The sequence below is a fragment of the Muntiacus reevesi genome, chromosome 7 (assembly GCF_963930625.1).
Source record: "Muntiacus reevesi chromosome 7, mMunRee1.1, whole genome shotgun sequence".
Classification (NCBI taxonomy): Eukaryota; Metazoa; Chordata; class Mammalia; order Artiodactyla; family Cervidae; genus Muntiacus; species Muntiacus reevesi.
The window spans coordinates 29960152-29988081 of record NC_089255.1 but is presented as its reverse complement, the minus strand read 5'-3'; the positions used below and the strand labels follow the sequence as shown (position 1 = coordinate 29988081).

General features: G+C 36.9%; 1 protein-coding gene across 1 annotated transcript in view; it reads left to right on the top strand.

Moving 5' to 3' along the window:
• DPH6 (diphthamine biosynthesis 6) overlaps positions 1–27930 on the top strand; it is a 195740-nt gene that overhangs the window by 82079 nt on the left and 85731 nt on the right. Inside the window, exons 4-5 of the mRNA XM_065940945.1 lie at positions 14033–14106; positions 19802–19920. Of these exons, the coding sequence (XP_065797017.1) occupies positions 14033–14106; positions 19802–19920 (193 nt within the window). The remainder of the gene's footprint in view (positions 1–14032; positions 14107–19801; positions 19921–27930) is intronic.

Below are 27930 nucleotides of genomic sequence, written 5' to 3'. Positions count from 1 at the left end.
CACCAGGAGGCCAAAGGATTGGAGTTTCAGCTTCAGCATCAGTCCTTCCAATGACTATTCAGGACTGATTTCCTTTAGGATTGACTGGTTTGATCTCCTTGTTGTCCAAGAGACTCTCAAGAGTCTTCTCCAACACCACAATTCAAGAGTATCAATTCTTTGGTACTCAGCTTTCTTTATGGTCCAGCTCTCACATCCATACATGACTACTGGAAAAACCATAGCTTTGACTATATGGGCCTTTGTTGGCAAAGTAATATCTCTGCTTTTTAATATGCTGTCTAGGTTTGTCATAGCTTTTCTCCCAATAAAATAAGTCTTTCAATCTTTTCATTGTTTCTCCATCTATTTGCCATGAAGTGATGGGCCCAGCCTTGACGTACTCCTTTCCCGTTTTGGAACCAGTCTGTTGTTCCATGTCCAGTTCTAACTGTTGCTTCCTAACCTGCATACAGTTTTCTCAAGAGGCAGATTAGGTGGTCTGCTATTCCCATCTCTTTCAGAATTTTCCACAGTTTATTGTGATCCACACAGTCAAAGGCTTTGGTATAGTCAATAAAGAAGAAATAGATGTTTTTCTGGAACTCTCTTGCTTTTTCAGTGATCCAGCAGATGTTGGCAATTAGATCTCTGGTTCCTCTGCCTTTCGAAAACCAGCTTGAACATCTGGAAGTTCACAGTTCACCTATTGCTGAAGCCTGGCTTGGAGAATTTTGAGCATTACTTTACTAGCGTGTGAGGTGAGTGCAATTGTGTGGTAGTTGAGCATTCTTTGGGATTGCCTTTCTTTGGGATTGGAATGAAAACTGACCTTTTCCAGTCCTGTGGCCACTGCTGAGTTTTCCAAATTTGCTGGCATATTGAGTGCAGCACTTTCACAGCATTATCTTTCAGGATTTAAAATAGCTCAACTGGAATTCCATCACATTGGAAGAAGCGCAAGCTGGAATCAAGATTGCCGGGAGAAATATCAATAACCTCAGATATGCAGATGATACCACCCTTATGGTAGAAAGTGAAAAAGACTAAAAAGCCTCTTGATGAAAGTGAAAGAGGAGAGTGAAAAAGTTGGCTTAAAGCTTAACATTCAGAAAACTAAGATCATGGCCTCTGGTCCTATCACTTCATGGGAAATAGATGGGGAGACAGTGGAAACAGTGCCAGACTTTATTTTTTTGGGCTCCAAAATCACTGCAGATGGTGACTGCAGCCATGAAATTAAAAGATGCTTACTCCTTGGAGGGAAAGTGATGACCAACCTAGATAGCATATTAAAAAGCAGAGACATTACTTTGCCAGCAAAGGTCCATCTAGTCAAGGCTATGGTTCTTCCAGTGGTCATGTATGGATGTGAGAGTTGGACTATAAAGAAAGTTGAGCACCAAAAAATTGATGCTTTTGAATTATGGTGTTGGAGAAGACTCCTGAGAGTCCCTTGGACTGCAAGGATATCCAACCAGTCCATCCTAAAGGAGATCAGTCCTGGGTATTCATTGGAAGGACTGATGCCGAAGCTGAAATGCCAGTACTTTGGCCACCTCATGCAAAGAGTTGACTCATTGGAAAAAGCCCTGATGCTGGGAGGGATTGGGGGCAGGAGGAGAAGGGGACGACAGAGGATGAGATGGTTGGATGGCATCACTGACTCAGTGGACATGGGTTTGAGTAAACTCTGGGAGTTGGTGATGGACAGGGAGGCCTGGCATACTGCGATTCATGGGGTTGCAAAGAGTCGGACACGACTGAGTGACTGGACTGAACTGAACTGAACTGAACTGAACTGAACTGATGGGCCCAGATGTCATGATCTTCGTTTTTTGAATGTTGAGTATTAAGCCAGCTTTTTCACTCTCCTCTTTCATTTTCATCATGAGGCTCTTTAGTTCTTCTTTGCTTTCTGTCAGCCTTGACGTACTCCTTTCCCAATTTGATCTCTTTAGGAGCTAATAACCTCTTCTTCTTTGACCATGGCTTCTGTGATTTCCTTCTGTCATAGTTCTCCATCTGTTTTTCTGTCCTTCATTGTCCTTCAAGATCCTTCATTCTCTACCCACTTTATAAATGTTGTGGTTCCTTATGGCTTCATTTTTCACCCTCTTTTATTCTACACTTCCATTTGACCTCATATCATCTCTTCTTCTGACTTCAGTTACCACTGATAGTGAAGCTGCTCAGTCATGTCTGACTCTTTGCAACCCCATGGACTATAGCCTTCCAGGCTCCTCCGTCCATGAGATTTTCCAGGCAAGAGTACTGGAGTGGGTTGCCATTTCCTTCTCCAGGGGATCTTTTCTATCCAGGGATCGAACCAAGGTCTCCTGCATTGTAGGCAGACACTTTTACTGTCTGAGCCACCAGGGAAGTCATAGTTACCACTCGTACTATGTGCACATTTATGTCACCCAATTATATCTTCTTTGAGCTCCATACTCGAATGTCTGCTGAGTAGACCTCATTGATTGACCAAAGACCCATAAAGCTTAATGTCCAAAATAGTACACATCATATTCCTCCTCAAATTTGTGTATCTCTTATGAAAGTAATGCCATTGCTCTCTCTCAAGTGACCAAGCCAAAATATTGAGAGCTTTCTGGATTTCTTTCTCAGCCACATGCCACCAAAATCTGTTCATCATTTCTTATATCACAAATATGCCTTTTCATTATCATCATCATAAACACTGCCTTGCTTTAGACTTCCATCATTTCTTATGTAGATTTCTTTAGGGTCCCCTTAGTAGTTATTTTGCTTCTATACACTTTTCCAATCAATATTCCTACATAGTCATTTAAAAATGTAAAACCAATTGTGCAAGAGTGTTAAGTATTTAGCATTTGGCACTCAATTGGCAAGATTAATATTGTTAAAATGACCATACTACTCAAAGCAACTTATAGATTCAGTGCAGCCCTATCAAAATTCCAGTGGTGTTTTTTGTAGAAGTAGGAAAAAAGATCCTAAAATTTGTATGGAACCACAAAAATTTCCCAAATAGCCAAAGCAGTCTTGAGAAAGAACAAAGATGGAGGCAAACTATATTGCAAAATAGTAGTAATCAAAACAATATGGTGTTGGCACAAAACAGACACATAAATTAATAGAACAGAATAGAAAACTCAGAAATAAACTTGTGCATATATCATCAATTAATTTTTGACAAAAGAGTCAAGAATGTACAATGGGCAAAGAATAATTTCTTGAATAAATGGCAATGAGAAAACTAGTTAGCCACATGCAACAGGATGAAACTGGACCCCTGTGTTACACCATACATAAAAATCAACTCGAAATGTATTAAAGACTTGAATGTAAGATCTGAAACTGTTAAATTCCTAGACAAAATCATAGGCGATAAACTCCTAGACACTCATCTTAGCAATAATTTTTTTGGACTTGTCACGAAAAGCAAAGACAACAAAAGCAACACTAAACACATGGGTTTCCATAAGCTAAAAAGGTCTGTTCCACCTCAGAAATCAACAAAGTAAAAAGACATTTTATGAAGTGGGAAAAAATATGCAAACTATATATATTATTAGGGGTTAATATCTCTGAAGTATACAGGGAACTCAAACAACTCAATACCTGCCCCCCCAAAAAAATTAAAACTAGAAAAGAAAGAAAAGGAAAAAAAAAAAGTAACCCAATTTGAAAAATAGCCAAAGGAGCTGAAGAGACTTTTTCCAAGAAGACATGAATGGCCAGCAATATATGAAAAGGTGCTCAAAATCACTAATTATCAGGGAAATACAAACCAAAATCACTATGAAATATCACTTCACACCTGTTAGGATTATCTATTGTCAAAAAGATAAGAAATGTGGGAAAGGATACAGAGAATATGGAAACTTGTACAGTGTTGATGGTCTTGTACGTTGGACAGCCATTATGAAAAGCAATATGGAAGTATCTCAAAAAATTAAATATAGAACTGTCATATGATCCAGCAATTCTGCTTCCAGGTATAAATCCAAAGGAAGTGAAATCATTATCTCTGAAAGATATCTGTACTCTCAAGGTCATTGCAATTTTATTCAGAATAACTAAGGTATGGAAACAACCTAAGTATTGTTGATTGTGGTTCAGTCACTCAGTCGTGTCCTACTCTTTGCAACCCCATGAATTGCAGCATGCCAGGCTTCCTTCTCCATCACCATCTCCTCCTCTGTTGTCCCCTTCTCCCCATGCTTTCAATCTTTCCCAGCATCCGGGTCTTTTCTACTGAGTCAGTTTTTCGCATCAGGTGGCCAAAGTAGTGGAGCTTCAGCTTCAGCATCAGTCCTTCCAGTGAATTCAGGGTTAATTTTCTTTAGGATGAACTGGTTTGATCTCCTTGCAGTCCAAGGGACTCTCAAGAGCATTCTCCAACAACACAGTACAAAGGCATCTGTTCTTCGGTGCTCAGCCTTCTTTATGGTCCAACTCTCACATACATCTGTAGGTGACTACTGGAGAAACCATAGCTTTGAATATTTGGACCTTTGTCAGCAAAGTAGTGTCTCTGCTTTTTAATACGCTGTCTAGGTCGTATGGATCTTTATGTTGAACATTTTAAACATCTTACAATTTTGACTGTTAATTATTCCTCAGTGAAGCTGGAGTAATTAAAAAACATAAAATACAATAATCCCCATTTATATAACTTGCATTTTAAACATTATCTCTAATCAAAGAAAGTTTTCTTAGGAGCTTAGAAAATGAGTTTAGAAAGCAGCTTTTAAACAGGTCAAACACTTGCTACCAAACTGATTTATTTAGAAATGAGTACTTCTTGATCTTTTTTTTATTCTTCCCACAAAGAGTCTTGATCTTTTTTTTATTCTTCCCACAAAGAGTAACAGCTTAATCCTTTATTCATGTTGTTGTTGTTGTTAAAGAGTTTCACAGAAGTCCTCAAAATGTCACCTTCTTAGCAGGATGAATATTCTTGGAAACCCAAGGGGGGAAGAATTGTTCCAGAGTTCAGTTTTATTTCAGGTTGAATTTGACCTAGGTCGACTAGCAATGTATGAATGTGTCCACTGAGGTTGGAAGACCCTCCAGGTAGCAAATGACAGATTATTCCAAACTAGGAGTGTCATACTGTTACAACTAAGATGGAAACTCAAAAGTAGAAGAAGTCACTTTAGCTTTAAAATGGACCTAAATGGCAAATGATTATGTTAATCTACAGTTTCTTTGTCAAATGATTTCCTTAACAACTTTTTCCCTGTTTAATTGAGAAAGCTCACAAAGGGAGATAATAATGTTACAAATTAGTGACCTAGTACTCCGTCATGAGCTTACTGTTTAATGGCAGAACTCCAGATGGTGATCATTTCCCATTTTGGAAATGTTTTATATTGATGATACTAAGAAAAACAATAATAAGTTGAACAAAAATTTTAGTCAGATGCCTGAATATATCTCTTGGCAATTCTCAGTGTCACTTTCAGAATTATTTCATGTAAAAGAGTACTCATTTCTGTGGCTATTTTTCTTAACCTGGTCTTAGGTAATTCTACTGAAGTGAAGAATTAAAAGTTTAAGGAAAAATTATCTAGTGCTTTACTGGCCACATAAATTTCTCGTTTCATTATCCAGTCCCCAGAATATCATTGGCATTCACAAATGTTTCTTGTTTAATAATGTCACATTGCCAGAAGTCCAAATATCACCACTCAGAGCTGTAATGCAAGTGTGCTTCTTTAATGAATGGTTCATATTAAAAATGTTAGAATGCCTTTCAGATGAAAAACATTTTAAATTCAGCAGATCATTTTTTTCTCAACAGGCAGGAACTCATTAACAGAATAATACTGGTAACTGAAGCATTTTTCAAAGAAAATAATATCCCCGATAAATGCAAGCTGCATATCTTCTCGTCTTTGGAATAAATAGGCCTAGTTTTCATTTGTAAAAAGGGACAGCTTGTTTTCATCACATTGCACATTTTAAACATCTTACAATTTTATTTGTCACTTATATCTCAATAAAGCTGAAACTGTTTAAAAAACATAAAAAATACTAATCCTCAGTTATAGAAGTTGCATTTTAAAAGTTGGTTGAAAAATTTATGCTGTTGGCTTTGTGAATCAGCTTCTCAGTATGAAGATAAGTGAATGTTGAGTGAATAAAGCTAATTTTGGTCTAGATTTCTACCTTTAAACCCTCCTTCTAAACTTGTAATTTTCACTGCTACCATATGACTGAGGGTATGCTGTCTTCATCCCAGTCTCTGAATTGGGTGCCTTTGAACTGTTGCATGGGAGAGCTTTGCATGTAAATGAGGACACACTAGGTACATTTCATAGTAAAACGTCCATTTCTGTCCTTGTGTGTCTGTGATCCTGATGCCTTAGGATGTTGATTTTAAAAGGCGTAGATAAGGCTTTGTAGTTAATAAGACTTTAGGACTAGGTTATACATGGACAAGTCTAATAATTTTATACAGCCCCAACCTGATACAAAACCTTGGACCAGGCCTGAACTGCACCCATAGAAGCTACATGGAGCCCTCAGGGCAGCTCTTCACCCAGCAGAGGACTCTTACTTTCCGGAGAACCAGGCCCAGGCCAAAAGCAGCAAACATCCCAGGAGCCACAGAAAAAAGGTGCCAAGTTGGCACAGGACCCACTTCTGTGGCCCTAACAGATTGACATGTTGTTTTTTTTTAATGATTATTGATTACTGTTTGTTATAGAAGATTTGACCACACAGTCAGATACCAAATGGAGATAAACAGGTGTATGTTGATTTGTTAGCTGATAAATTATATACATGTCTTTTTAGAACCAGGTTTGTTTCTTTGAAGAAAAATATTTGGTGGATTTTGTACACAAATCCTATTTGAAGGAGGAAAACAGTAGAAACTGTTATCTATTTTCTTATGATCACAAAGGGCAAAGAACCAACATTTCTGACTGTTTCATGTTTGGAATATAATTTGTTTTTTGGAGGATAATTGCTCTACAATATTCTGTTGGTTTCTTCCATACATCAACTTGAATCAGCCACAGGTATACATATGTACCGTCCCTCCTGAATCCCCCTCCAATCTCCCACCCCATCTCACCCCTCTAAGGTTGTCACACAGCACTGGGTTGAGCTTCCTGTGTCACACAGAAAATTCTCACTTGCTATCTATTTAAAATATAGTTTTGTATATGTTTCTATACTTTTCTATCAATCTGTCCCACCCTCTACTTCCCCCACTGTGTTCACAAGTCTCTTCTCTATATCTGCATCACCATTGTTTTCCTGAAAATGAGTTCATTGGTACTTTTTTGTAGATTCCATATGCATGCATTAATATACAATATTTGTCTTTCTCTTTCTGACTTACTTCACTCTGTATAATAGGCTCTAGACTCATCCACTTCATTAGAACTGACTCAAATGCATTCTTTTTTATAGCTAAGTAATATTCCACTGTATATATATATACCACAATTTCTGTATCCATTCATCTGTTGATGGGCATCTAGGTTGCTTCCATGTCCTAGCTATTGTATTAAGTGCTGCAACAAACATTGGGATACATGCATCTCTTTCAATTATGTTTTTTTTTTTTTTAAGTATTTTCTAATCTCATCCCCCCAGAAAGATTCTTTTCTTTGTGTTCCAATATACTCTGCATGGACTTATGTCACTTATTTTACTTACTTTCTCAGTGTGTCCATTCTCCTGCATCCCTCACCACTAGATTTTAATTTCTTAAGGTTAACATCTGTGCTTTTTTCAAATGTGTTTCAGCCTTCCTGGTGTAGGACCTGTCACACAATAGGCCTTTATAAATTGCTGCATAATAAACACATGAATAACTTTGTCTGCCAGCTTACCAGCTCATAGGATAAGTATATATATGCATACATGGATTTTAATAAATTTTCCCCTAATCAAAAAGGTAAATACATTGTAAAAATGTTTGAGGAAATATAAAGTTAGAAATAAAATAGCAAAGATGAATTACTATTCAGAATTAAGCATTATTGCAATTTGGTCTATTTCTGGTCTCCAGAATTTAAAAATATATTCTGAGAAGCACATTTGACCCTCTGTAATCAGACATTGGATTCTTAAACAAGAGTGTTGATATATTGATATATTTGTCCTTTCTGAACATGCAAGTTAGGTGTACAAATGGTAATAATGAAGCTATGTTTTGTACCAGTTTATGTGTATGTGTCTGTTTTTGCAAGTGACCTCTCTATTTTACCCTTCCCTGTTGGCTCAGAGAGTAAAGAATCTGCCTTTAATGTGGGAGACTTGGGTTCGATCCCTGGGTCAGGAAGATCCCCTGGAGAAACAAATGGCAACCTGCTCCAGTATTCTTGCCTAGAGAATCTCATGGACAGAGGAGCTTGGTGGGCCATAGTCCATGGGGTCACAAAGAGTCTGGACATGACTGAGCAACTAACATTTTTACTCTCTCTATTGTTACAATTGGTGAGGTAGGTCAGAGAGCTGCCTGGACTAGCTCCCCAGCAGTCTTGCAATTGTGCTTCATATTGACAAAATTGTGGGAAACAGTGATCTAAGCAACAAATAAGCTCGTGATATCTGCTTGACTAATCTAGTCATTGTATTTATAACTATTATATGGCAAGAACATTGTTTTATTAAGGTATTCTCTCTTTAGAGAGAATGTGTATATATATCTAAATGCTGCACCATTTTATATAAGAGACTTGAGCGTCCTAGGATTTTGGTATCCACAGTGGGGTCCTGGAATCAATCCTCCTCACATACCAAGGAACAGCTGTACTCTGGTACTCAAGAGAGTTTAGAGAAAGATGGAGGTGCTATCAGCATGTAGGAGAACTTGAAGCGACAGAAACAAACAAGAGCCTCAAGAAGCAGGGCGCAGAGTGAGAAGAGGACTCAGTATATGACCCTGAGGGTGCCATGACTTGTAGGAAGCACACACACACTGTTAATTTACCAACTTTTCCCCCAAATGGTATGAGTCACACATTAGGACCTGAGCTTAGCTCTGTATTTTCTACAGACTAGATTGACTATCTGCTAGATATTTACCTTTTAAAGATCTGTTTTGTCTTTCTTCAGAATTAGTAGTATGTTCTGAATGATAAGGGTTCAACAAAAGTCTTAATCTTTGGATTGTACGGGGCTCACTAGGTTTGCAAAGTTTGTAACTGGACTGTAGAGTTGGTTGTCAAGGATTGTGTATTAGTCAGGATTCTCCAGAGAAACAAGACCAATAGAATATATAAAGATATATGGAAAGAGATTTGTTTTGAGGGATTAGTTCATCTGATCATGGAACCTGAGAAGTCCCATGCTGTGCCACTGGCAAGCTGGGGGCCTGAAAAACTAGTGATATAGTTCCATCCCAACCCAAAAGCCTGAGAACAAGAGGACCAGTGTTGTAAATCTCAGTCTGAGTCCAAAAGCCCTAGAACCAGGAACACTGATGTCTGAGGACAGAAGGTGGATGTCCCAGCTCAAGTGAGTAAATATGCCCTGCCTCTACTTTTCTGTTCTATTCAGGCCCTCAAGAGATTGGACGATGCTCACCTGCATTGGTTAGGGCTATCTTCCTTACCCAGTCTACCACTTCAAATCATAATCTCTTCCAGAAACATCTTCACAGAAATGATGTTTTATCAGGTACTAGATGTTCAATCTAGGTACTCCTTAGCCTAGTCAAATTGACACATAAAATTAACTATTACAAGTTGGGGAACCTTTGTTAAAAAGTAATAATGAGCAAGAGATTAAAGCCCAGGAATGAAGGGCTTTGTCTGTCATGTTAGGCCTTTATCTAGTTGTAGTAGTAGTAACAGTAGTGGTGGTGGTGGTGGTAGTTAGTAGTAGCAATAGTAGAAGTAGTAGCTGACATAGTTATAGAATAATATTAGTAATAATAAAGAAGATTTATAGTGACAGAAGAAAGTATTTACTCAGTGCTTACTAGATGCTTGTCACTATTATTTTTCTATATTATTTTACTCAGTGTTCATAATAACCCTCGAAAACAGAGCTATAACTATCTTCACTGTATAGATAATGAAACTGAGAAACAGAGAAATTATATAGCTTGTTCAAAATCACAGAGCTAAATAGGTAATAGGACTGAATTTCTAATGGGTAGTAGTAATGCTGATTGTTGAAAAAAATGTAACTAATAATCTTTGTTTAGGTAGCTTAGATTGAAGAACAGCCAAATTTAGCTGGGTATATAATTCTAAAACTGATTAGTTCAATATTATGAAATAAAAAATGAGAGATAGAAATAGAAGAGAATCCCAGAGACTTCATGTAGACTAAAAGGAATTAAATAATAATTATTTTGGGGTTATGGTGAATAATAAATGAGAATGATAGAACATTAACCCATTTTAAATAGATAATAAATGTCAATTATTAGTTTAAAGTGGCTTGACTTAGTGTGCAAAGAAGACTTCAGTGACTGATATTTGCTTTCATGATCTATTGAGAAACGCACACAAAAACACACCTATATATAATATTCAAGACCTTATATTTTCTTTTGACAGAACTTCAGATAAACAATATATGGTATAAGAATATAGCTGAAATTTTGATCTTGTTGATAATATCACTCACTACTCTGTGATCTATGCCATATTTGCATGTAACAAGAAACACTACACTTTGCCTTTTTTCTACTAATACAATGACTTTTATAAAAATAAAGTGGCTGGGAAGGTTAGAGAAAGGTCACAAGCAAATGTTCTTACAAAGTTGCTGAAATAAGAAAACAAAGGAAATAGCTCTTTTCCTGGAGAATCTATTTATTTTGAACAAATTTGGGAAGATATTTGTCTATCATTTTAGAGTAGAAATTTTAAATTTGCTTTAGTCTTCAAAGACATGAGAGATTCCTGTTGTTCATTTTTGTTTATTTATTATGGCATCGTTTTAGGACATTCAAGGTTATTTTAGAATATCTCAAAGTATTACATTTATTTTTATGTGAAACGCTGTTGTACTTTGTAGGTTTTCAAGTTTGGAAAGACCAGAGTGTTAATAAAGAAATCATCTCTCTGAAGTAGTTTCTTCTGTACTTCATATGTCTAGGATGACTTTTCTTTTATGCCTATTCAGAGAATTTCTGTTCAGTTTATTAGTAATCACCCCTAGTCACTTTTTTCATATCTGTTTTCTAGATAACAGTTCCCTAATTTATACCTGTGTTGTGTATGAGTCTTCCCTTAGTGTATTATTTTATACTTCCTTTCATTAACTCTCATCTTGGGCCTGTCCTTCCAAATCCCTGTGTTGTCCATATCCATCAAGGTACTTGATTAATTTTCTTTTCTTTTTAATCCAATCTAGCTTTCATCTGGAAACTTGATCATATTTGAAATTACATTTTTAATGGGTGTGCTAGATAGATAGGTTAGCCCTCATCTGTGGGGGATACTGCTGAATGTACTGTTGGGTGTTCTGACTTGTAACTCTGTTGACAAGATTTCATTGTGTCCTTCTTATTTGGGATTTCTTTATCCTCTATCATCTCTACTTCCTGGATGTTCCTCTGCCAATCATTTTATTTTTAAGATACAGATAAAAATCATTGTATTCCTTTATCTACTTATACCATTGCTTATGATTATACAGTGGAATCCCTTACAATTATACAGTGGAAGTGACATATAGATTCAAGGGATTAAATCTGATAGAAAGCCTGATGAACTATGGACAGAGGTTCATGACATAGTACAGGAGGCAGTGATCAAGACCATCCCTAAGAAAAAGAAATGCAAAAAGGCAAAATGTTTGCTGACAAGGTCTTACAAATAGCTGTGAAAAGAAGAGAAGTGAAAGGCAAAGAGAAAAGGAAAGATATACCCATTTGAATGCAGATTTCCAAAGAATAGCAAAGAGAGATAAGAAAGCCTTCCTCAGTGATCAATGCAAAGAAATAGAGGAAAACAATAGAATGGGAACGACTAGAGATCTCTTCAAGAAAATTTGAGATACCAAGGGAACATTTCATGTAAAGATGGGTACAATAAAGGACAGAAATGGCATGGAACTAACAGAAGCAGATGATATTAAGAAGAGGTGGCAAGAATACACAGAAGAGCCATACAAAAAAGATCTTCATGACCCAGATAATCACGATGGTGTGATCACTCATTTAGAGCCAGACATCCTGGAATGTGAAGTCAAGTGGGCCTTAGGAAGCATCACTATGAACAAAGCTAGTTGAGGTGATGGAATTCCAGCTGAGCTATTTCAAATCCTAAAAGATGATGCTGTGAAAGTGCTGCATTCAGTATGCCAGCAGATTTGGAAAACTCAGCAGTGGCCACGGGACTGGAAATGGTCAGTTTTCATTCCAATCCCAAAGAAAGGCAATGCCAAAGAATGTTCAAACTACCGCACAATTGCACTCATCTCACATCCTTGCAAAGTAATGCTCAAAATTCTCCAAGCCAGGCTTCAACAGTATGTGAACTGTGAACTTCCAGATGTTCAAGCTGGATTTAGAAAAGGCAGAGGAACCAGAGATCAAATTGCCAACATCCATTGGATCATCAAAAAAGCAAGAGAGTTCCAGAAAAACATCTATTTCTGCTTTATTGACTATGCCAAAGCCTTTGACTGTGTGGACCACAACAAACTCTGGATCATTCTTAAAGAGATGGGCATACCAGACCACCTGATCTGCCTCCTGAGAAAACTATATGTAGGTCAAGAAGCAACAGTTAGAACTGGACATGGAACAATGGACTGGTTCCAAATCGGGAAAGGAGTACGTCAAGGCTGTATATTATCACCCTGCTTATTTAACTTATATGCAGAGTACATCATGGGAAATGCAGGGCTGGAGGAAGCACAAGCTGGAATCAAGATTGTCAGGAGAAATATCAATAACCTCAGATATGCAGATGACACCACCGTTATGGCAGAAAGTGAAGAGGAACTAAAGAGCCTCTTGATAAAAGTGAAAGAGGAGAGTGAAAAAGCTGGCTTAAAACTCAACATTCAGAAAACTGAGATCATGGTATCCGGTCCTATCACTTCATGGGAAATAGATGGGGAAACACTAGAAACAGTGGCAGGCTTTATTTTGGGGGGCTTCCAAAACCACTGCAGATGGTGACTGCAGCCATGAAATTAAAAGACACTTGCTCATTGGAAGGAAGGTCATGACCAACCTATACAGCATATTAAAAAATAGGGACATTACTTTGCCAACAAAGGTCCATCTAGTCAAAGCTGGGATTTTCCAATCGTCATATATGGATGTGAGAGTTGGACTATAAAGAAAGCTGAACACCAAAGAATTGATGCACTTGAACTGTGGTGTTGGAGAAGACTCTTGAGAGTTGCTTGGACAACAAGGAGATCCAACCAGTCCATCCTAAAGGAAATCAGTCCTGAATATTCATTGGAAGGACTGATGCTGAAGCTGAAACTCCAATAGTTGGGCTACCTGCTGCAAAGAACTGACTCATTTGAAAAGACCATGATGCTGGGAAAGACTTAAGGCAGGAGGAGAAGAGGACGACAGAGGAAGAGATGGTTGGATGGTATCACCCACTAGATGCACATGAGTTTGAGTAAACTCTGGAAGTTGGTGATAGACAGGGAAGCCTGGCATGCTGCAGTCCATGGGGTCACAAAGAGTCAGACACGACTGAGAGATTGAACTGAACCATTGGTTCAATTTTTTTAAAGTTACTCAATCTGAGAAAACATTGTCCTTAAATAGAAATTTCTTAGAAATTTCTGTCAAACATCAGTGAATCTTAAAGGGATATCAAGTGAGAAAACATTTTGAAAGTACTGCCTTTATCTTCTCCTTGGAAAATGATCTCTAGTTATTGGGGTTTTTGGTAAAAAGAATAATTATTTCTCCCCAGACCTGAGAGGGTGAGTTAAACATATATTTTTTAATATACTTTTTCCCCCTGAATGTGGATTGTATATTCAGTAAATTATTCTGTTTCAAGTGATTTTCTAAATGAAATAATTCATTTATAATTTTCAGAACATAATACAGAGTCACATGTTTATTTATTTTATTAAACATGTTTTGCTTTATTTTCAGGAAAAAGAAGAAGTAGAGGGAATATCAGTAGGTGCTATACTCTCTGACTATCAGCGTGTTCGAGTAAAAAATGTGTAAGAGAACATTAATTTGTTTTATATTTTTTAAATGTAGTAATTTAAGAATGATAATTAATGAAAAATAAATAATTGTACCCAAATAATAAACAGATAAAGTATTCTACATGTCCCATGGATAGAGGAACCTGGTGGGCTATAGTCCATTGGATCGCAGAGTCAGACACGACTTAGTGACTAAACCACCACCATCACCACGTGTCCCATGAAACTAAATATATTGCCCTAAGTAACAAAAGTTGCATTTTTATTCTTTTTTTCTATCTTTATATCTATGCATGAGAAAACTTACTTACTTACCATAAGGAAAAATTATAATAAAAATTGAAGCAAAGGTTTTTTTGAAGTATTATTCTCAAATTTCCCTAATTTGAAATGGTGTAACTTTCTAATATTTTTTAACTCATTATCATTTGTAATAAAAATCAGGAGCAAATAGAAGTAGTGTAGTAATATTTTAAAGGAAAAAATGCATTAAGTAATATCTTCTTTGGTTCTTCAAACTCAGTTCTTGGAAAAGAACATTCATGAGATTGAAATATTTCTATAAAAACCCATTCAACTTTAAAGGAATTATTAGACTGTTACTCCTCCCATCTCCCCCACCTCCCATGTGAGATAGTAATGTGTATTTTGAAAAAATTTTCCTTGTGTTCTGTCTGCCTGCATTTGCAAAATCACTGCAGATGGTGACTGCAACCATGAAATTAAAAGACGCTTACTCCTTGGAAGGAAAGTTATGACCAACCTAGACAGCATATTAAAAAGCAGAGGCATTATTTTGCCAACAAAGGTCTGTCTGGTCAAGGCTATGGTTTTTCCAATGGACATGTATAGATGTGAGAGTTGGATTATAAAGAAAGCTGAGCACTGAAGAATTGATGCTTTTGAACTGTAGTGTTGGAGAAGACTCTTAAGAGTCCCTTAGACTGCAAGGAGATCCAACCAGAGCATCCTAAAGGAGATCAGTCCTGCGTGTTCATTGGAAGGACTGATGTTGAAGCTGAAACTCCAATACTTTGGCCACCTGATGCGAAGAGCTGACTCATTGAAAAAGACCCTGATGCTGGGAGGGATTGGGGGCAGGAGGAGAAGGGGACGGCAGAGGATGAGATGGCTGGATGGCATCACCAACTCGATGGACATGAGTTTGAGTAAACTCTGGGAGTTGGTAATGGACAGGGAGGCCTGGCGTGCTGCGATTCATGGGGTTGCAAAGAGTCGGACATGACTGAGCGACTGAACTGAACTGATTTATAGATGGAGATGAATTGCATATCCCTTAGCCTAATGTTAAAAGTAATATTATTCTCATCCAGTTTTAAGTCATATTCTCTGAGAATATTTTGTGTAAAAATCTTTGCTTTTGAAAAAATTCAAAAGTATGTGATTTTATGGGTAGCCAAACTGTAGGTAGGACTGACATCTATTTATGAAAGCTTTATGGAGAATATAAAAATGTGCTCCTATTGGGAAGCCACTTTATATCTACATGAGACAGGGGCCCATTGGATACTCAAAAGTGGAGGCAAATTGTTTCTCCAAATGAAGTCTCAGGTACAGTTCAACAAATAGTTTAACCATATTATATACCATAAAGCACATCTATTCATTCCTGGGTTTCAGCACCAAAAAAGAGAGAGAGAAAAAAAAAAGCATATCTGCAGTATGTTTTTTTTAATCTTCCCTGGTGGCTCAAATATTAAAGCATCTGCCTACAATTCAGGAGACCCAGGTTTGGTCCCTAGGTTGGGAAGATCCTCTGGGGACGGAAATGGCAACTCACTCCAGTACTCTTGCCTGGAAAATCCCATGGACAGAGGAGCATGGTAGGCTACAGCCCATGGGGTTGCAAAGAGTCAGACACAACTGATCGACTTAACTTTCTTTATTGGGAGCCATTGGTCTACAAACTCAGTTTTGAATTAGCCAATCTCCAATTTGTAATTTCTTCATTATATTTTCAAGATATAAAGAGATTAATAGATGTCACAAGCTCAAATACAGTAGTGATTTACAGAGGAAACTATTTCAACCATGATATTTTATACTGTTAAAGAATTTAAATAGGTAAAGAAATACATTGTTGTTTAGTCGCTAGTGAAGTGAAGTGAAGTGAAGTCGCTCAGTCATGTCCGACTCTTTGCAACCCAATGGACTGTAGCCTACTAGGCTCGTTATGTCCAACTCTTTTGTATCCCCATGGGCTGTAGCTCACCAGTCTCCTCTGTCCATGGGATTCTCCAGGCAAGAATACTGGAGTGGGTTGCCATTACCTTCTCCAGGGCATCTTCCCCACCCAGGGATCAAACCTGAATCTCCTGCATTGGCAGGCAGATTCTTTACCACTGCACCACCAGGGAAGACCCCAAAGAAATATGACTTAAGTCTAAAAATACTCAATAGATCAGGGATACCAAAGAAACAACCAATTTTCCAGTAAGGCCAGGAAGGAATAAAATTTTCTTCAAAAAAACAACCAAAAAATCTTTACCTCAAAAATATGGAGAGAAAAATTTGGTTAGTAGACATTAAATATTGGTGATAGGACAGCAAAAACTGTAATGTTTGTGTTACGTGGGTAGTTACAGTTTTATTATTTTATGTTTATTAAATGCCTCAGCATTGTCTCAGCGTTGATTTAGATGCTCAGGAAATTTTACAAAGGAAAATTATATAAAACAGTCTCAACATTAAGGAAGATCTTGATTTCTTTGAAAGTCAAGGTATACGTACAAGAAAAAAAAAGTGGTATTAATATTTCTTAAGACCTTGTATGATCAAATATGTGGTACATTTAATAAGCATTGGGATTTTCTGCAAGACAGAGAGTTCCATGTCTGCTGGAGTAGTCATCCAGGAAACCTTACTGACACTAGGGATGGTGGAGCTTAGAGCTATATTTTTTACTTGAAATTTGAGCTCAACCACTTACAGTGTGACTTGAGTGAATCACTTGTCTATACTGGTTATTGAATACCTAGTTTATCCAGGGATTGTGCAGCAATTTAATCTATATTACTTTTAATTAATTATCAGTTAATCTATATTATTTTTGATTAATTAATCCTCCCTTAGGAAGTTATATCTAACTAAAGGCATGAAGCAAATGAGGGAGGTAGGGAACATGTCAAGTATGTTAGACAAGAGTGAGCAGGCTGGGGGAGTAGGGGTGGGTAGGCTGGAGGGTAGTGGGAGGTGAGGGCTGAGAGCCGACCAGTGTGGGATCCCTGCAGGGCTTATTTACTAGGAGTGATAAGGGAGACTTTAGAGCAGAGGAATCCCATGACCCATTTATGTTTTAAAAGGATCACACCGACTATTATATTGAAAATTATTTTAAAAGGACAAGAATGGAAACTTCTCTGTCCAGTGGATAAGACTTTGTGCTTCCACTGCATGGGGGTGGGTTCAGTCCCTATTCGGGAACTAGGATCCTGTATGCCGAAAGATAGTGGTGGCTCCGACCAGCATGTTACCAGTGGTACTGGTGAGGAATGATTGTATTCTGCATTGTGGTAGATGTAGAATGTGAAGAAAAGAGGAATAAAGGCTGACTTCACTTTCTAATATTGTAATCTTCTTAAGAACTTTGGAAAGAAATATTTTTGTCCCTATATATGAACTAGAAAATTAAAGCTTAGCTTTGACTTGGTAAAGTCATGCAGCTAGTGAGTTTAGGAGGAAGTTTCAAACTCAAATTTGTCTGGACTCCAAAATCCGAATTCTTCTTCCAGCACCATAATGTACAATTTGTAGTACAATGCCTGCAGCATATTAGGTGCTCAGTGTATGCACTTTTTGTTATTGCTGTTTTCTTTCTTTTCACTCAGACATGAATTCTTTTTTTTTTTTTTTGCTGTCATTATAGTTATGCTTATTCTTAATTCTTTCTGCTTGTTTTTGTTAAAATATTTTTTCACCTTTTTTCTCTTTTGTATTGAAATATAGTTGATTTACAATATTATGCTAGTTTCGGTATATAGCAAAATGTATATAGCAAAGTATAACAAAGTGTATAGCAAAGTAGGTATAGCAAAGTTTCAGTATATAGCAAACTCATATATTTTCTCCAGATTATTTTCCACTATCAGTTCAGTTCAGTTCAGTTGCTCAGTCATTTCTGACTCTTTGCGACCCCAGGAATCACAGCACGCCAGGCCTCCCTGTCCATCACGAACTCCCAGAGTTTACTCAAACTCATGTCCATCGAGTTGGTGATGCCATCCAGCCATCTCATCCTCTGCCGTCCCCTTCTCCTCCTGCCCCCAATTCCTCCCAGCATCAGGGTCTTTTCCAATGAGTCAGCTCTTCGCATCAGGTGGCCAAAGTATTGGAGTTTCAGCTTCAACATCAGTCCTTCCAATGAACACGCAGGACTGATCTCCTTTAGGATGCTCTGGTTGGATCTCCTTGCAGTCCAAGGGATTCTCAAGAGTCTTCTCCAACATCACAGTTCAAGTTCATCAATTCTTAGGCGCTCAGCCTTCTTCACAGTCCAACTCTCACATCCATACATGACCACTGGAAAAACCATAGCCTTGACTAGATGGACTTTTGTTGACAAAGTAATGTCTCTGCTTTTTAATATGCTGTCTAGGTTGGTCATAACTTTCCTTCCAAGGAGTAAGTGTCTTTTAATTTCATGGCTGCAGTCACCATCTGCAGTGATTTTGGAGTCCCCCAAAAATAAAGTCTGGCACTGTTTCCACTGTTTCCCCATCTATTTGGCATGAAGTGATGGGACCAGATGCCATGATCTTAGTTTTCTGAATGTTGAGCTTTAAGTCAACTTTTTCACTCTCCTCTTTCACTTTCATCAAGAGGCTCTTTAGTTCACCTTCACTTTGCCATCAGGGTGGTGTCATCTGCATATCTGAGGTTATTGATATTTCTCCCAGCAATCTTGATTCCAGCTTGTGCTTCCTCCAGCCCAGCATTTCTCATGATGTACTCTGCATATAAGTTAAATAAGTAGGGTGACAATATACAGCCTTGACGTACTCCTTTTCCTATTTGGAACCAGTCTGTTGTTCCATATCCAGTTCTAAATTTTCCATTATAGGTTATTATAAAATATTGAATATAATTCCAGTTCCCTGTACTACACAGTAAACCCTTGTTGTTTGTCTATTTTATATATATAATAGATAATTTTTATCTGTTAACTCATATTTCAATTTATCTCTACCCTTAAAAAAAATTGCAAAGTTGGGTAATCATATAACCATAGATATTATAAATTTAATCAGTATATGATTATTTTTTTAAGATATGATTATTTCCTATTTATTAGGATATAAATTTATCCTAATTAATATGATTATTTTATTAGGATACAGTTATTTGCCTATTTTGCATAAGCTTTGCACTTTTGACTCCTAAGGAAGTTCTAAAAACAAGAATAATCATCCATTAGCATTTGGAAACTTGTTTGCATAGATTTAGTCTTACTAAGATTAATATTTCTAATCTGCCTGGAGATTTCATTTTATCTGTTTAGGAATAGCTTGTGGAAATTAAATATGTTTATGTTGTATACATAAACTTCATTATGCAAAACATACTTTTTAAAGTATTTTATATGCTAAAATCCTTGAGAGAAGCAATATGTTTAAAATCAAAGTAATTGCTATGGATCTAAGTATAGAACATTAAAACGTTATGTGATTTTTTTTGAATTATTTTATAGGTGTGAAAGGCTTAATCTCCAGCCTTTAACTTACCTTTGGCAGAGAAACCAGGAAGATTTGCTCCAAGAGATGATATCATCTAACATTCATGCAATCATCATAAAAGTAGCAGCTCTAGGTATGTAGCCAGACTTTCAAGGGAGCTGTCTGTTACCACTCAGATATTCTGAGTTCACTAATAAATAGTTACAACTTAAAAGGAAGATTGACTTAGAATATAAAAACGTGGAGTTATAAGCTAAAGGAATTGAGTGAGGGGAAGTTTTAGAATGGGCTTTTGATTATTTACCAAAGTGATTAATAGTGAGTCTTTTTTCTTTTTTGGCTTTCTTTTTTGTTCCTAAATCTATAACTGTCTCTAAATTGGTATTATATTGTAGTCCTTCAGTTTAAGTTCCTTTTATAAGATATGGAATTCAGATTCATAGGGAACAAAAATATAGATTGATTATTTTTTGAAGCTCTTTAAAATCTGTATTTGGCACAACACATGATATTTTTATCTTTTTTTTTAAACACACCTTGAATAATGCTAAGTATCACTAGAAAGATTGACTCTCTGGTATCAGAAATATGCTGGGTAGTGGATTTTTGTTGAAGACAATGAGAAATTCACGTTTGAGACAGTGTCATTTGATCAGTTAGCATAGACACAACAGGCAGGTGGTAATCTGATTCAAATATGGATATTGCATGTGAGCACATTTAATTTGTTGTTTTGAATTTTTATAATTATATTCATGTTCAAGAAACCATGGGGTTTGAGCCCAATTCATTTATTTCATGAGCCTATTACAGTAAATGCCCTGGAGCCTCAGGGTTCTCAAAGCCTAAATCATATACCTCATTTGATAGTGTATACCTTGCTGATCTCTGAAATAACAAGGTCTCAAGCTGTGGAAGATGTTACAAATACATTCACATTTTAAACAGCGTTAAAAGGAAGATTCCATAGTATTTCTTCTTGGTAAACACCAAGCTACTCTCTTCTTGTGGAAATCAAGGTGTTATCTTTAGCGGAAAGCCTTATTTAGAGAACATGCAGTTGATCTCCTTAGCTGTTAAAAAGAAAAAAATGAGGTGGTTTTGTGTTCTCATTTTTGAGAAAATGTTGCTCAGCAACTCTTATGATTGAAATTCTCACTACAGATATATTTGTCTTGAGTTTCCCTATGAATGTACAGAGTAAGCTGTCGCTTTCTTTGTTGCCCACTTGCAGATTTTCTAAGATTGCATAGTTCCATATTGAAGTTCATGTGACACTTCACTGGATAGTACATATTCTACCCCTAATACTGCTAGAAAATGGAATAGATTATAACCCTGAGAGAACCTGCCCTGTTAGAAAAACAGAGCTATAGAATATGACCTTACTGTGGCTGATATTACTATCATTTGTGTGTCTGTGTGTGCACCTCTGTGTAAAGGTTGGAGATGGTGATTAACGGTATTAAACTTTTGGGTAAAGTATAAAACCAAGTTGATTTGTTCTTGACATTCCAATGACAAAAGTATAGACCTGATTTTAACATTTATAGTATAGTTTCTATTGATTGACTATAGGTGTACAGAGACAGAAATTATTCTCAAGAACACTATTAAAGAAAGATTTGCTTAGTGGCACATTCCTTCTAAAGACACAGATATAAATGATGCAGTGTAGGTTTTCAGACTTCCCCCTGCCCCACCCCCAACATATACACACTTTAATTTCCAGAAGAAGTTTTAAGCAAAAAAAAAATGGAACAATAGGACCTTTCCATGTGGAGAAGATGTCAGCAAAGTTTTGTGGCCATAAAATTATGCAATGGTCTTATATGAGGGTTGGCTCTGTATGGATGTATAGAAATATATTTCTAATAATTGTGTTACATAACCTCAGTGTCTTACAGGTATGAGTGAAGTCATGAAACTTTCATATTAATGACTTAGTATTTATTGATGTTTCTGGTATTTAGACTTATTTAAACACTATTTCCATTATTGGATTTCAGAACAATCCTGCCATTTAGAAATATTTATTTTTAATGGTATAAGTATTACATGAAAACATTCTTGCCATATATGGTAAATTTTCACGATACAGAAAAAATTTGTTGTATTTTCTCTCAACTCTTCTCTTGCCAATCATTCCCTTTCCCAGAGATACCACTGGAGTGATGCTGATCATCTTTTTTTGGTATGTGTATATATAATATTGGGACTTCCCTGGTGTCTCAAATGGTAAGGAATGTGCCTACAATGTGGGAGACCCAGTTCGATCACTAGGTCAGGGAGATCCCCTGGAGAAGGGAATGGCAACCCACTCCAGTACTCTTGCTTGGAGAATTCTATGGACAGAGGAGCCTGGCAGGCTATAGTCTATAGGGTCGTGAGGAGTCAGACACAACTGAGCGACTAACATACACACACATATATGGAGTATATTCTGTATGATTCAACCATATAAAATTCTAGAATAGAAAAAAAGGAATTTACAGTGTTAAGAATCTGGAAAACTGTTATCTCCAGGAGGGCAAGTATTGACTAGGGAGATACTGGCAATGATCTAAATCTGGATTTGGGTTTTGATTACATAAATATGTCTGATTTTTTAAAATTCATTAAGTTGAACACAGATCCGTTGGCATAAATGATGTCATGTGAGTAGGTCATGAAAACCTTGCTCTTGGGAAGTGAAGAAACTATTCAGGGGGAAATAACAGATCTTCCAACTTAGTTACCTTGCATAGGGTCACATAGTTTAAAAAAAAATAAAAAAAATAAATAAAACTTCCAAGCCATCCAAAAGAAAGGAGGCAAAAAGGAGGGAAATGAAAACATAGGAGAAAAGATATATATGTGTTCTCCAAATATACAAAATTAACAGAGATGTATCTGGAGAATCCCCACGCCACATTTTGAAATTAACCAACATACTTCTATTAACCCACTAATCAAAGAAGAGAGTAGAGAATTGAGAGAAAATTGAGAGTTGTGAAGATACAAGTAAGTTCATATTATATAATTCCATTTATGTGACATTTTAAAAATAGAAAATTATAGACACATGGTAAGTAACTGGATGCCAGATGCTGGGAGTTGGAGAAAGGACTGACTGCAGAGTGGGAAGATAACAGCATCCAACTTTTCTCATTAACTTTTTTAGCGTGGTGGAAATATTCTGTATAATTATGTTGATGCTTGCATGCCTGTATATATTTACTGAAATTTTAAATTGGTGTATTTTATTTTAAAGCCAATTTTAAAAATGAAAACAAACATGGCAGTGAATTAAAAAAATTTCCCAAAGCCAAGAACTGGAATATTAGCTGACAAGTAGACTATATTGGACCTTTACCAAAAGCCCCAAGAGGCTGCAAATGAGTGTTAACTGGGATGATACCTGTTTAACACTAAGCTGGATTTAACTTAGGCAACATTGGGAAGTATGGTTAATGTTTGGAGCAGCCAATTCCCCATCCTTTGACCCACTTCAGTATAATCTGACCATTGTATACATTTCACTGCTATAAATACACAGAAATGGACAAGAAATATCTCACAGGTGTGCTACATTTAACATCCGTAGAGCAGCAATATAATTGAAGACTGAAACAGGAAATTGATGCACTAGTTAATTAAAATGGCCAGAAAGGAAAAAAAGATTTAATGATTAGCTTAATTAAATTATTTAATGCTAACATTGACTATGGTAGCAAGTAATGCCAAGATTCTACTGGGAATACTTCTGGGATTGGAAGGTAAGAATGAGGTGATGGGGGATGATTTAAGTATACAACTATCTGTTTTTCCCATTTTACAAGTTTTTTCTTTTGTTTTGCCTGATCTCTTGGTCCCAGGCCTGAGCTTAAAGTTACATGTACCAAAAGAAAATGTTATCAGTGCAGAAAACACAATATTAACACTACTGAATCTGACAGTGCCTATCCTTAAAGACTCTTGGGAGTATGTCACAGCTTTACCCACAGAGGTAAATTAAGGCCTATGTCTAAACACAGGGCCATGTGTCCTGTGATTCTTTATCTGTCAAAATCTGTAATATCAACCTTGGAGTGAGTCCAAGGAGAAGTGTTAACAAGGCTGCTTTCTTACTGCTCCCATGGTTTTATAATACATCTACTGAGCCAGAAAGGCCAATCATAGGGGAAAGGGTACAGGTCAAAACAGGCTGTAAATGGAATTCAGGGTATCAGAGGAGATGGGGAAGCACTTATAAGTAGATTACAGTTCTAGCAGAGTGCAATCATGTGACCTCCATGCCAGCCCCTCTGAGCTAGAGAATAACACACTTAAGGCATCCCTCTCAGATCTAATGCTAACTACTTATGTTGAGAGGAAACTCTGGACCTCTTTTCTACAGAGAATGGAAGTTGCTGATATATGAGCCCTACCTGAAGATTTTACCTGGGCAATCTGAAGCAACAGAAGGACAAAGTTCCAGTTGATGGTTCAGTGTAGGGGTAGTTTATTTACTATAACTCAGTTATTGATTTGTTGTCTATAGTTACTGTTCTGATCATTTTTCTGATGATAATTACTAATGAATTATATAGGTGAAAAATTCTGAACAGTAGAGCTTTTTCATTCTTTGTGGGCATAAAACAAAACAGTATGTTGCTAAGACACCTACCTAGGTATAAGGGAAAGCAGATTTTTACCGCCTGTCATAGCTTGATCTTAGAGAAGGAAATATCAACCCATTCCAGTGTTCTTGCCTGGAGAATTCCATGGACAGAGATGCCTGGCGGGCCACAGTCCATGGGAGTCACGAAGAGTCAGACATGACTGAGAGAATAATACTATAGCCTGATCTAGTCCTTCAAATACAAAATATGTGAATGTAATGGACTTCATTTAAATCACTGCAGAATCACTACAGTGTCAACCCCAAAATCACTGCAGATGGTGACTGCAGCCATGAAATTAAAAGATGCTTGCTTCTTGGAAGAAAAGCTCTGACAAACCTAGACAGCATATTGAAAAGCAGAGACATTACTTTGCTAACAAAGGTCCATCTAGTCAAAGCTATGGTTTTTCCAGTAGTCATAAATGGATGGGAAAGTTGGACCATAAAGAAAGCTAGGACCTGAAGAATTGATGCACTTGATCTATGGCATTGGAGAAGACTCTTGGAGTCCTTGGACTGCAAGGAGATCCATCCAGTCCATCCTAAAGGAAATCAGTTCTGAATATTCATTGGAGAGACTGATGCTGAAGCTAAAGCTCCAGTACTTTGGCCACCTGATGGGAAGAACTGACTCGTTGGAAAAGACCCTGAAGCTGGGAAAGATCAAAGGCAGGAGGAGAAGGAGACGATAGAGGATGAGATGGTTGGATGGCATCACTGACTCAATGGACATGAGTTTGAGCAATCTTCAGGAGTTGGTGATGGACAGGAAGGTCTGGCGTACTGCAGTCCATGGGGTTGCAAAGAATGGACACGACTGAGTGACTGAACTGGACTGAATGGACTTCATTTAAGGAATTGGAACACTGCTCTTGAGGGAGATGGACTTACTAGAGATACAATGAATTGATGTTACTGATAACACTTCTCTGGAGTTATGCAAAGTACATTTGTGGAAAACCTGTGACGGCCAGGAAGAGCTGTGTTTGGTATAATATGCTAATTGATAATCTCAAGAGATTTACATATTGTGTACAAACCATTTTTGTAAACTATACAAATGTCACTAATGTACCATGGTAATAACACGTGTTGTGGCTTGATTACTATTTCCTCTGCTGTGCTAGATGTTCTGTATGGATTTTTGATCCTGACTTTTCAGTTCTATATTGGACCAAAATGCATAATATTCCTGAAAGCTCATCATGATGAAAAGAACTTACTAGTCCAAATATAGACACTAGAGGGAGCTCTTTTCCAGGAGACTGACTACATCTAGAAATGGCCCTGGAGGGACAACAGAACTCTAAATAACTGGACTAATAATAGAGTATTTACTTTCCTGGAACATTGTGTCATTCAACAGTATTGGAATAGGGCCTAAATACTTACCCAGAGGAGACTATGGGATATTCTAATCATTATGGAAATTGCTATGTTTAAAGATCAACAATCAGGAGTATCAGAAACCAAGCTAAGGATGCCAGTTAGTATACTACCATTATCATAGATTATGGTAAGACATTACTGAACATGTGACCCTTATGCTTGTTTTCTAATGGCCCAAGTACCACAGATCTAAATGAAATTTGCCTTTTCATGGTGCATTGATGGAGATTGGATAGATAAAGGAATAACACTGTTTACCTGAAGAGAGCATGTTGCACCATGACATCTGGAAACCAATGGCTGCTAAAACCTATACTGTGATGTCTGGGATACAGGTAAATCTTCAAACAAGATGGAATCCACAGTTTAATTGAACGGTAATATCTCTGGTCACACCACCCTAGTCACAGTGAAAGTGAATGTATGCGAAAGAAAGTTGATTTTGATGGACAAGAAATGAAGAATGGTGCTTTAATCCTAATTGACTCCTTATGTCCTCCTGTGCCAGAGCATATGTGTGACAGATATATGTATGCCAGAGCATATGTATGACAGAGTATGACAGTGAAGGACATGGAGAGTTGTTCTGATGGTCCCTGACCTCTTCTTGATTTACTGTGTTGTTTGTTTACTTCTGTTCTTTAAATTATCAGTAAAAATTGGTGCTGAATAAGGTCTCAGATTTGTTTGAATCTGACTTGACAATCGAGTCTTTTGGTTTAACTCAATTTCTCATTTATTTTGTACCATATTATATAAGTAGGGTTGTAGAGAAAATGCGTTTATGCTTCTGCACAATTAGGGCTTTCTGAGCAAATTTTACAGCAACTTGGGACCTCAGTTAAAAGCACGCATTAGAATTTAATGTATGATGGAATAGACAGAGAGGAGTCCAGAGAGACTTACTTCTCTGGAGGTCTGTGTTTACATTTCAAGGGTTGAGGGATGAGACCTGGACCTTGGAGACATCTCCTGGGTTGTAAAACTGGAAACACTAGTTTTATTCCTCCCCAGAGAGATTTTTTTTTACGTTACAAAATGAAGGCACAAGTCTTTGCTTTTACTTTTCCAAAGAATCTCTCAGAAGGAGAGGGGAAACAACTGTCCCCTTTTTCCTAAGTAAATATGCAGCTTTATACCTTACCTACAGAGGATGCAACTATTTGAAAGATTGCATCTCATTCTCATCATCTTGCTTCTGAGTAAAGAGCTGGCACCAAGAAGAACCAGAATGGAATTATCTCTTTACTGTCTGTATGAGTATTATCTGTTCTGCTCCAAGAAATTCATGTTGACTTTCAGCATGTTAATAAATATGGATATTAAAATTTTTCGCAATGTGTCAAACAGTTTCAGAATCACAATGCTAATACCCCCACCATCACTGTAATTGTTGAAAACAGTTAAAAATAATTTTTTACATGTGCTCTCCTGAATTTCACTTATCTCTTAAAAGTTCTGTATCTGTTTTGTCTGAGTTTATAGCTATTATATACTGTACACTATTTATAACAGTTATGGAAATATAATTAATATGCCATGCAGATCACCCATTTTAAGTGTACAATTATTAGTATATTCATAGTATATTCCCATCATTATGTCTTTATATATTTGCTATTCTGCACATTTCCTATGAATGGAATCCTGCAGTATGTTGTCTTTCATGACTGGCTTCTTTCAAAACCTGAAATAGTGTTTTCAAGGTTTATCTATATTATAGCCTGGATCAGTATTTGATGTCTTTTTATTGCCATATAACACTCCATAATGAATAGTCCCTTTCTTTATTGCTTGATTCAGTTTGCTCACACTCTGTTTAGGAATTTTGCATGCATGTTGAAAAGAAGGATATAATCTTCTTTGCTAGTAGTGACATATACGGGTAATAAGGTTACCCTGGCCTCATAAAACTTAGAAGTGTTTCCTCTTTTTCTGTTGTCTGAGAGATTCTCAGTAAGATTGGTGAGTCAGTAGGTAATTTCTTAATTTTTCTTCTTACCCATTTTCATTTTATCATTTAAAGTTAACTATTTTTCATGATTTTTAAAAAAAATTTCTATCTTTTGGTCTGTGGGATATTTTAATGTTTCACATTGTTCTAAGAGG